We start from the raw sequence: 12,241 nt of genomic DNA on the forward strand, positions 1-12,241 counted from the left end.
AAGGGTTCCTCTTGGGTAAAAAGGTTGAGGAAGGCTGTCCTAGAGACACAAACACTCAAGGCAGCAATTACTAGATACCGATATGAAGTGCATGTATATTTATGCATTTTGTTGTTTTGCGTTTTTTCACTGTAATTCATTTAAAATCAGTTTGCAGAGATCTGTTCTTTTTAAAATCTAAGAGTCTATATCTATTAAATAAGTGTGATAAAGTTAAATAAATTCCACTGTGATTCAATGCTCTATTGGAATAAAACATGAGGACTTTCAAGGTGGAATGGATTTCAGTGCTGGATGTAGATGTTAAAATGATAATGGTCTAGCTCCTTGCTGGCACATCAAGCACAGGTGTAGGCAGAGCAGTTAAGTACATAATGCCTAAAAAAACCTAGTTGGCATACGATGCAGTAATGACTCATAGCATGCGTTGTTTCAGGGTACTGTAAAATAAATACGAATCCTGCATGCATTTTAAAAAAAAGGCACAAATATTCCAACTTCCCCCCCCCCTAAGATTAAGGTGCAAAATAAGCTAAAGAAGAAAAGTAATCTCTCAAAAGTAGAAGTACTTTATTATATATCACTTTTATTCTAACGCGATGAGAACTAAGGTACCCATAATATCTAAAATTTTTACTTTAAAAATTATTATTCCATTAAAAGTAATCCAAAAAGGTATTTTTTATTTTCCACAGTGAAAAATTAGAAAGCTTAAATTGCTTCCAAATGCAGACCAGTTTGTTGTGCTAACTTTAAGAAGTGCAAGTGCTTTGCTGACTCTTTGGCGGAGGAGAAAACTGATCCAGTGCTGTTCTGGTTTTCTGATCTGCCAAAGAAAACTTAAACTGATCATACATATACAATTTTCTTCTTTCATTTCCTTTAGATTTACTTTCAACTATGTAGTGCAAGGGCCTTCCTAACTGCATACAAATTGAAAGTGTTTAGGTTTGACCTCCTATTATAAGGTTTTGATAAATCCAAAAGGAAAAATGTGCAAGAAGATTGTATAAGGAATGGGTGGCTTTAGAAGAATCCAGCCATTTGGGCCACACAACAGCCAACAGAATTGCAACACAATCAAAAGAAGGCCAAGGATCCCTCTAAAAACGTGTGCACCTCAAAGAGTGCATGCATTATCGGAGCAGGTTGACATCGCAAGTGTTCAATCCTTTAATGTTCGTGGCTGCCTTGAAGTGTGTGGCTTTCCAAGCACCACTAAACATATTCACAATTATTGAGCTAGGCAAAAAAATTGTACAGGATGGCTTTATTCTAGTGAAAGATGTTATGATATCCATCGGCTTTATAACAAATGATGTCCTTCCTAAAGCGCGAGTCTAAGAGTGCTTCCTATGAGCCCTTCACAAGGGCCATGCAAAAAAAAAAAAAAAAAAAAAAAAACTTAGACTGGCTAACACAATAGCCCATAAGAATTAATAAGGGTCTACATTTCCATGCTCCAAACATAGGTTTACAGACCACCACAAGTGCTTCACTTCCCACAGCATACACGGTGCCGAGCTACCATTTTGACTCTATAAAATCGTTTCTTGCATAGGTTATGATTTGGAAATATCATGTCAAAAGTTATCTAAGTGAAGAACTAAACTATACAGGTATGACCCCATTATAGACACGCAAAGGAATAAAAAGGCCATTTAGCTACAATGCTTGCATCTACCCAAGGCAAGTATTCTACTACACAATTCTTAAATTCTCAGGTAAACCACCAGAACCTAAATCTAAAAACTGAGGTTGATAAATAACAGTAAAAATTCATAAGGCTTCACTTTTGGGTCATACAAGTGAAAGTGGAACCAAAGCCAACGGCCCACCTGTCCAAATAAAGATTTATATCTTTAACACAAGAAGTTTAAACAAGACGCCGACCACATAAGCAAAAAATATGTTGAAGCAAAGTCACATATGACTACAACACATACTTCATGGTTTGTACATGTATAAAAACTGGAGGAATGAAAAAGGAGAACTGGTTGCTACGTGTAATACAAACCCTGTTCTTTTCTTACAATTTTATTTATGCAAAAAGCTTGGCTGTGTTAGGTGTGGAACCTTCAAATCACATCCAATACTAAATATGGACGCACCCACCCTTGATGTATACAATAGGCAAAACAATATACAATTCGGCAGCTATTTACTCCAGGGCAGGAGCCAGCGGGCAGTATGAAGGGAACCAAGTATGGACTAATATTATATAAACAAGATGATCTTCTGATGAAAGTAACAATTAATCCTGTCACTTGAAGTTGCAAAAGTAGTTCTATTACTGATCAAAGAGGAAATATTGGTAGTAGGGACTTCCTGACCTACCTGAAAATCAAGACAATTGTTTATTGTCTATAAACAGGCAGCTTGTCTATGTTAGTAAATCTGATAATTATGGTTGAACTTAAAGTTTTACTAAACCCACAACAGTAAAATCAGTCTGTATAGACAGTAAGGCATGCTGGTTATACTCACTGTGGAACCTAAGGGGTTAATCCTCCACATTGTATGAAAAGGCTGTTTGATACTGTCTTCTCTGACCCTCCCCTTCTTTCACTGTCCCCAATCCATCTGCTGATAGTTCAGAGCCTTGGAGGCACTTTGCACATGCTCAGTTTAGTGTGTATTGCTAGAGGGTTTTTTTGAGGGTGCATGTGATCAGCGCACAACCAATCAGCACTATGATTGGGGTCAGGGGTCATGCAGACTCATAGGACAGTCAGAGGAGAATGAAAACTCTACAAGCTTTAACCAGACACTGACAGAAGTCATAAGACTGCTATATACTGCTGGTGAGAAAGGGTATTTCATTATGTAATTGCATTTCAATGTTCTGTTTACTGTGGGAGACCAAATATAGTGAGTCCTGGGTTTAGTAACACTTTAAGATCAAAAACAAAAATCAGCCACACAAATGAATCCCAACATGTACAATGTTAATCAGTCACTTAAAGACCATTATGGTATAAAAGCTGAAGACTGAAAGTTCCAATAGTGTATGACCACCGAACAGAGGCAGGGGAACATTCTTCCATCAATACCAAAACATGCAATTGAAAATGGTAGACACTGCTTGCAATTTTGATTACCTGGCTCTTGGGATTGTCCAACCAAGGACAATACAAATATTGCATTATAATAAAGATTTTGGTGTTTTAATAGGACCAATTACCCTGAAACGTAGTGATAAACACAACGGAACATATTGGGTTTTGTACAGTGCAGAGGGAGACCTATAAAAGGTAAACGGTTGGTCCTCATATCACCAATCCAAAACTATACATGCAATGTTCTAAAACAAGACACCTATGCTGAAACTTTTAAAGTATCTCATGCCAGCAAACCAGAATTTCAGCCAATATAAGCAAAACCAGCCTCTTCTATCAAAAATAAGCAGAACGTCGTCTTTTCAGATATATATTTAGGTCAGAATCTACATTTCTAACTTAATGGCCAGACAGACAGTGTAAATAAAAATTAGGAGACTTGCTGGTCCTCTTGTTTGAATAACTTCTCCAAACTAAAAATAACATGCAAAGTTTAAAAGCAACCATAAGAAAAACTATCCACACAGAAAATAATACTACGTTTTCTGATCAATATATAAATATGTTTTGCATTTTCCTTTAGATCGCTGAAAGGAAGTCAAAATGATATTGCATAAAACAATTAAGACAATGAATAAAAGCAATCAAATCATAAAAATGGAATATATATATATATATATAGGAATTTGTAAAATGATGCACTGTCCCCTAATATACATCATGTAGTAAAAAGATTATTATTATAGCAAATGTGAGCAGCTATTGGTTAAAAAGATTGGTAAATCAGACTGATGAGAGGCTGGCAGTCTTGTAGACAATGAACACATGCTATCTGCAGTGGCCAGCTAATTGGAGGTTAAGTGTAAATATCCCATTGAGACACACGGAATGATTTTCCAACTTCTTGAGTTATACTTGACTCTTAACATTGGTTGTCTCTTCAAAGTAATCTTGGATCACTTTAACCTCATAGCTTTCCCTTGAATCCTACATGGCTAGTAAACAGAGGACAGTCTACAGTTGGGCAATACAGTGTCTGATACTGCTGCTGCAAAGAGGTCAGTTCTATTCAATCTCCTTCAAGCCAATCAGATTCAGTGCATCCAGTGATTAGAGTTTCATAGATGTCCTTCGTAAACTCCAACTTCACTAATAAATCAATAGTGTTTGCCACAATAGTAATAATAAAAAAGAAAAAAAAAAATCAAAATTATAACTGGCCACCAAGCTAAATGGAAAAAGTGCCTCTGGAAGCAGCGGAGGGCTCATGAAATCCATCTGGCTTCTAAGCTGTAAAGTGTAACTGGTGGGTTGCTTCAGCGGTAACTATCATTTTCTAAACTGTAGAGATTCCTCAAGTTATATACCAGAAGGATTTGCTTCTTCCTCCTCGTAGGCTTTTCTTCATCTTGTGGCAGCAAAAAAATGATGACCTCCGCTCTGCTGCAATACAGTAATGTCAGCCAAGGACCTATTCAATGCAAACAAAAGATATCACACAATATGTTCAATAAGTTAGGTGTAAGCAGCTTCTATTACCGATGAACACACACTGGCTTAACTATGTTAAAATGCATATTTTTGGGATGGTGATTTCCTTCTCCCCGGTCTTGAAGTCCCACCACTGGTTAGCCGTAAAGGATCGGGTGACATTCTGCCTCACCCACAAATGCATGCAAGGAAATGCGCCTCAATACTTATGCGAGAAAATAAAACACTACACCCCATATCGGGCCCTACGACCAACTAATCAGAACCTCCTCAACATCCCCAAATCCAGCTACAAATCTAAAGGAGAACGAAGATTCGCAGTCCAAGGACCAAGGCTATGGAACGCTCTACCTACAGACATTCCTATGGAAGTGAACCATCGAGCCTTCAGAAAAAAACTTAAAGCGGAGTTCCGACCACAATTTCACTTTTTAAATATAAATACCCCTGTAATACACAAGCTTAATGTATTCTAGTAAAGTTAGTCTGTAAACTAAGGTCCGTTTTGTTAGGTTGTTACAGCATTTAGACACTTTATAAAATAGAAATTGAGCATCATGAAGCCAAACTGTATGACTTCCTGGATTTCAGCCTTGCAGATCGCGCACATGCTCAGTGCTGCACAAGCAGTGTCAGATCAGGTTTCAGCACCTGTGCTGTCCAAGTCACATGATTCTTTGAGACTGGGGAGTGCACAGACTCCTGGAAAGTTACACCCACTACATTCCCAGGAGTCTGTGCGGTGTAGGTTAGGAAGCATTAAGCACCTAGGTGCAGGAAGAGGGAAGATTAACTATTCTGCCTAGCAACAACACTTTGAAGGCATCTAAAAAAAAAAAAAAAATTTCGTAAAGGACTAATGAATTTTTTTTAAAAACTACTGATGTAATGTTATATTTATGGGTGGAACTCCACTTTAAGACACATCTATTCTGAAGCGTGGCTAGACGATGACATTGGATACAGCGCCTTGAGGCGATTTAGTTCGCATTTGTAGCACTATACAAGTTACTCACTCACCTAAAGTGGAACTTTAGTCATAAAATGAGGTTCTGCTAGGTCACTTCTAACTGGCCCTTTTGCAGGTATAGCTATATTAAACCTTAAAAATAAGCGTGTATACCGTTTAACCCATTCCCGACCAGCTGCCACAGTTGTACAGCGGCAGGTTGTCTCCCCTGGGCGAACCGTTGAAGCTGTACATTGGTTCGCCTTTTGACCACTAGGGGGCGAGCCTGGGTCTTACAAGCCGGATCCCAAGTCGCGGCAGTGTGAACCGAACCTATAGCGGAATTAAACCCATTGGTATAACGGTTTCCCAAAACAGTTACTATCAAGGCATGCTGCGAAGGATAACTGTCACAGTTGCTTGTGCCAACAGATGCTAAGATGGCAGCTTCCTTGGCTGTAAAGGATACTGTACTGGTGACCCTAGCATAGGGTAAAAATATTTCCGCAATAGGGAATATAGTCAGTCCCACCCCCCCTTCAGTTAAAACACAGTGAGGGAACATAATTAACCCCTTGATCACCCCCTAGTGTTAACCCCTTCCCTGCCAGTGACATTTTTACAGTAATCAATGCATTTTTATAGCACCGATCGCTATAAAAATGCCAATGGTCCCAAAAATGTGTCCGATGTGTTTGCCATAAGGTCGCAGTACCGATAAAAATCGCAGATCGCCGGCATTACTAGTAAAAAAAAAAATTATTAATAAAAATGCTATAAAACTATCCCCTATTTTGTAGACGCTATAACTTTTGCGCAAACCAATCAATAAATGCTTATTGCGATTTTTTTCCCCCGTAAAATATGTAGAAGAATACGTATTGGCCTAAACTGAGGGAATTTTTTATTTTTTTTTTATATATTTTTGGGGGATATTTATTATAGCAAAAAGTTAAAAATATTCATTTTTTTCAAAGTTGTCGCTCTATTTTTGTTTATAGCGCAAAAAAATAAAAAAATAAAAACTGCAGAGGTGATCAAATACCACCAAAAGAAAGCTCTATTTGTGGGAAAAAAAGGACATCAATTTTGTTTGGGAGCCACGTAGCATGACCTCGCAATTGTCAGTTAAATCGACGCAGTGCCGAATCGCAAAAAATGGCCCGGTCATTGACCAGCAAAATGGTACGGGGCTGAAGTGGTTAAACTGCGTAGAGGGTTCTTTACTGTAAGAGCAGTAAGGATGTTGAATTCTCTTCCACAAGCAGTGGTTTCAGCAGGAAGCATTGATTATTTTAAAAAAAAATAAACTATTAGATGAACACCTTAATGACCACAACATTCAGGGTTCTACAATGTACTATTAACATATAAACACACACACAGGTTGGACTGGATGAACGTGCGTTATTTTCCAACCTCACCAAATACGAAACTATGTGTTCTGCTTTAAGTCGACCTCAGGCAAAAGAAGTACCGTATTTTCCGGCGTATAAGACGACCTTTTACACCGGAATTACACAGCCAAAAACCGGGGGTCGTCTTATACGCCGGGTTAAGCAGCTGCTCGCTCGATATCAACCCGCCAGGCGCTCTGTAACGCTGTATGTGATCTGTATTCTGCGCCGCTCAGCCAATCCCGATGCGCTGTGTTGATGACAGAGCATGCTAAGCCTGCTCGGATTGGCAGAGGTCATTACTCCAATCCGAGCAGGCTTAGCATGCTCTGTCATCAACAGAGTGCATTGGGATTGGTTGAGTGGCGCATATACAGACTACATACAACCTTACAGAGCACCCAGCGGCATTTTCATTTTTTAAAAAGGCATTACATACAGCCTTACAAAGCACCCGGCGGTGGCCTCCTCCTCTTCGTTTTAAAAGGCATTACTACCGCAGAAGGGGGTCGTCTAATACGGTGAGTAGACCACAAAACCACCGTTTTCAGCAGTATATTAGGGGGTCGTCTTATACGCCGGCAAATACGGTAAAGCTAAACTGACATTTTTAATGTTCTATTTACTGTAAATATTCCACAGTCAGAAAACCATTCTTAGATGTAAAATTTTTGTCTAAATTATCTCTTGAAATCTAAAGCCACCAGTGTCATGAATCATTAAAATGTATTAGTGATACCCAAATAAATATTAGAAGAACACATTACCACCAGCTAATTTTCCCAGTCTGTGCAAGGCAAACTCTCGTCTTCATCCTCCGATTCAGGTGAAGCCTCTTTAATTCGTCTAAGTGCCTCATGAATGCTGCGTGTCAGCGGGTCTGCATCATTTAAAAGTGAGAAAGATTCTCTTAAATCATCTTTCTGCACCTTCTTCAGTTTCACCCCCTTCCTGATTTGTGCCAATATATTATTGCTGTCGTCCTCATCGGGGAAAGGTGCCAGCGTCCTTTGGTCCACTTTTTTCAGATGAAAACTTCCACGTTTTAGGGAAGCCAAAACTTCATCCATTGGTGAGCTCACTAGAAAAGACACGTAAATCAATACCAATAGTAATGTCGCTGTACACTGTCATTTTCAAGGCTTTATCTTGAAACATTTTTGGTTTGAATGAACTGAAATCAGTAGTGCAAAAGAAAATAACCCCACTTTAATGCAGGCCATACGTGAGTCGAATTCCGAACAAATTTTCTTAATGCATTTAGTGATTTGATGATGCCACGCACGGTTTCTAAATTCGACCAACCAAGCCTTCAATTTCACCTTCTGTTGCTACAAAAAACATTTTTAGTGCCCGGAAATCTTCTTTTCAGTTTACAGTTCATGAGCATTTTTTTTCCCACGCATGATTCCCCCATTTTTGATTAGAAATTTGTTTTTCAAAAAATTTATACCGCACCCGATCAATCAAATTTGATGGCTGCACAACAATCGGCCATTGCTGCTGCCCCACTTATGGTGTGCAATTCGAACTAATATTCTTAGTTACGATTTTTGAAAAAAAAAATCTTTCAGAATTCGATCCATGTATGGCCAGCTTACATCATTTCATGTGCTATAGTTTCTAGCTAAGCTATTATACCTGGATGTAGATTATAATAAGGGTTGGGTACCTCTGCCTTACTGTATGATACAAAGGATGAATGACTTCAGGCCTTAAAGGGGTTGTAAAGGTTAGTTTTTATTTTCTAAATAGGTTCCTTTAAAGGGTTTGTAAAGGTAAAAGTTTTTTTACCTTAATGCATCCTATGCATTAAGGTAAAAAAACATCTGACAGCATAGCCCCCCACCCCCCCGTTTTACTTACCTCACCCCTCGAAAGCCCTGGGCGCGTTCTCGTCATTCTGTTCGGTTCCCAGCCTGGCCGTTGATTGGCTAGGCTGGGCGAATTGATAGCAGCGCAGCCATTGGCTGGCGCGGCTGTCAATCACAGCAAATGACGCGGCGGGGGCGGGGCGGAGTGATACAGTCGGCGGCTATGGCCGCCGCTGTATCAAGGGAGCGCGCTCGCAAAAGCTTTACACCATGCGAGGGAGCTCGCATGAAGGTGGAAAGCTTTTGCGAGGAGGAGCAGCAGAGACAGCCGCCGAGGGACCCCAGAAGACACGGATCGGGGCCACTCTGTGCAAAACGAACTGCACAGCGGAGGTAAGTATAACATGTTTGTTATTTTTAAACAAAAAAAATCTTGCCTTTAGTGTTCCTTTAAGCTAGTGCATTGTTGGTTCACTTTAAAGCACATACACCCCACTGACTTGAGAGCACTGACTCCGACTCATTAACGCCTCTCAAACACCTGCTCTTAATGCCAGTGTGAACTCAGCCCAAGTTGGAAGATAAAAGGGCACATAAGAGCAGTATGCCCCCTCAACTCCCAATTTTACTTACCTCAATCGGACGCTGTGCCCGTCTGTAGTGGCTCTCCCCGCTTTGCTGAGGTGGTGGGAGCCACTTGCTCCTGCTGCTGTCAGGCACATCCTGTTAAAAGAAGAAGGAATGCTGGCGGGGGACCCGAAAAGAGGAGCCTTGGGGCTGCTCTGTGCAATCCAATTGTACGGACATGGTAAATCTAAACCGGTTTGTGATTTACAAAAAAAAAATTTTGTAAACAATCACTTAAAGTCATAACATTATGACAGCCAGGGAAGCAAAATTCCCAAAGGAAAGGTCAGCAAAGGATCCCATGCCCCATCCTCTGCATGCTTCTCTGATTCAGGGTTAGTTTTTGATTTATCATGTGTTTGTCCGATTACTCTTTATGTTATGTATTTATCTGATCGGTTCCTATAAAAAGTGTACCACTAAATCCGGACGTTGGTGTGAATCCTGAGGGAATAATGTGATTGCAAAACGCGTTGATAATCAAGTCACCATATGTTTACAATAAAGTATATATTTTTTTGTTTACAGTGGGCGATGGTTTTAGCACATTTATGCCTTTGGCTTTTTAACTTTTGCAATAAAAATCATTCTATTTTATTTCACAAGCGATTGCTAGCTCAAGTTTGTACAATTAGTGTACTATTTTCCCCCCTCCTTCTCTTGGGATTATCTAGGGGTTTCTAGCAGATATATTTGAGCAGGGATGGTAACAACTGAGAAAGTTGTATATGGAATGAACCCGCTCTGCATATTTTTGAGTAATGGCAGCCTTCATGACAGAGTCACATTTAACTAGCTCTTGATTTCAGTTAGCGATAAAGACAACACAACAACCAAATCAGTATTCTGGAAATAAAACACTACCTCTTCTTTGCTGCAGGCCTTCAAGAGCTCCAGTTTTCTTCAACTTTTTCCTGGCACTGACAAGTTGAGTGCTGTCAAATATTTGGGATAAGGGGGTGCCTGCGGGTGTTGGAGGTGCAGAGTCCTCGGGCTCCTTCTTGACGTGTATAACTCTGACATCTAAAGGTTCTGTCTCCTCTTTTAAAGAAGGTGGCGGTGGAGGTGGTGGCGGTGGAGGGGGAGGTGGAGCAGAGAACACAGGCAGAGACTGGGGTTGTACAGTATCAAGTTTTTCACCACTGAAAGTGGGAAGCGAAGCTGTTTCAGGAAGTTGAGAGCTAGCTGCGTCAGGAGGTAAGGAATTCTCATCAAGCTGTGGTTGTTTATAGATTGTATGAACATCCAATGGCTGTAACACTTCTAGCGTTTCCACATCTGGTATTCCTTGCGTCTGAATACTGACAGAGAGGGATTGCGGTTCATCAAGGCTTGGGGTCGTTCTTGCTGTGGGTTTCCTTCTGCCTGGAGTCAAACGAAATCTTGTTGACTTCAATATTACTTGCCCAGGATGACGCTATGTATAAAAAATAAAAAAAGTGATCAGTGAGGTCAATGGTAAGAAAACCCTTCCATAAATTGCATCAAACTGATTTTACGCCAAACTTGCACAAACGTACCAGTGCTGCAGGTAATATAACGCTACCACAGCACTGTCCTGATTTGCCACCAACCTGTTTAAATGTGCGGAGTCTATCCAAGGTCTTTTGTCGCTCCTGAGTAACCCAAGTGTTCTTTTGTTCTTCCTCATCTTGCTGTTTGTCACGTTTCTGAAACACACAATGCAAACATAATTATCAAAACTGACCGTATGAATAGTCATTAAAATCCAGGCATGACAACATTTAGGAGAAAGAAGACTACATGCAAAGCTCCATGGCAAATCTAATCTTATTTTACCAAGCAATTTGATGCAGTATTAAACCTGAAAACAATATTTTATTATATTGCCAATTCATAGACATGGTGACTGCATTTCTTTCCTTTTTAGGCTTTTTTCCCCCCATTATTTTCACCTAGTGATCTGGCCAGGAGGTCTGTTAATTTTTAACTTCTATTGCCAGACCAAGCTGTCCAGCAAAAGTGGAAGTTAGAAGTTGACACAAACTAAAGCTATTGCAGTTCCATTCGGCAGGGAGTGGTATGATGTTCATTTTATTGCATCGCACAGCTTTTTTTATGTGAAATGTACCAAGTGACACTTCATTCAAGTTATTGTACAGCAGCACAGTGAGCTGCGTTTGCTGTGCGGTGACATGCACGGTCAACAACTGAATTGTGGTATTATGCCAACATGTTGGTATATGAATATTTATTATGATTCAGGATTTATAAAGTGCCAACAGTTTACTTAGCGCTTTAAAACATGGGGGCAGACAGCAGAGTTACAATACAAATATATACAGGAGGAATCGGAGGGCCCTGTTAATTAGAGCTTACAATCTAGAAGGGATAGCTCCGGAACACAGAGAAAAACTATTGTTTTCTGTGTGTCATTGCAGATTTCCCTCGCCACAGGCTGACAACGATGCTATCCAAAAGGTGTCTCCACGATTCAGAATAGAGATGCCCTAAGACAAGAAGTGTGTTACTGCTAGATCAAAAAAAAAAAAAAGGAACCAAGGAAACAAATGTAGCCAACAGGTACCTGAAAACCGTGCTCAAGTCGTTAAAGTCGTTTTAGTTGCGCTTCTCAGCTGCTAGCAGGGTGCTCTTAACCCCCGCTAGCGGCCGAATGGCAGGGGCAATTTAAGAGCCGTGTATTCACCGCTCCTGCACCAGCCCAAAGATGCTCCAGTGTGAAAGCGATTTCACACTGGGGTGGCAGGGGAGGCGTTTTTTCAGGCGATTTACAGGCGCTATTTTTAGCCCTTTAGTGCCTGAAAAACGCCTCAGTGTGAAAGTAGTCACACGCAATTTATGTTTTCATATCCGTTTTCTCTTTAGGTCATCAACTGAGCCTCTAATGTTTGCTTTTGTAGTTCTCACCTACACAGCAACATT

At 40.2% G+C, this 12,241-nt stretch overlaps 1 protein-coding gene across 2 annotated transcripts in view; it reads right to left on the reverse strand.

Moving 5' to 3' along the window:
• Positions 1 to 2,659: 2,659 nt before the first annotated feature.
• The window catches only part of JMY (junction mediating and regulatory protein, p53 cofactor), a 104,354-nt gene continuing 94,772 nt past the window's right edge, over positions 2,660 to 12,241 (reverse strand). The window contains exons 8-11 of one of the 2 annotated variants that reach the window (XM_040340658.1): positions 10,912 to 11,007; positions 10,202 to 10,754; positions 7,664 to 7,977; positions 2,660 to 4,502 (exon numbers count right to left, since the gene is read on the reverse strand). In XM_040340658.1, the coding sequence (XP_040196592.1) occupies positions 7,670 to 7,977; positions 10,202 to 10,754; positions 10,912 to 11,007 (957 nt within the window). In that variant the 3' untranslated portion in view covers positions 2,660 to 4,502; positions 7,664 to 7,669. Of the gene's footprint in view, positions 4,531 to 7,663; positions 7,978 to 10,201; positions 10,755 to 10,911; positions 11,008 to 12,241 lie in introns of both variants that reach the window. The other variant, XM_040340647.1, reaches the window with a different exon arrangement.

Source organism: Rana temporaria, chromosome 1, assembly GCF_905171775.1.
Source record: "Rana temporaria chromosome 1, aRanTem1.1, whole genome shotgun sequence".
In the NCBI taxonomy this organism is placed as follows: Eukaryota; Metazoa; Chordata; class Amphibia; order Anura; family Ranidae; genus Rana; species Rana temporaria.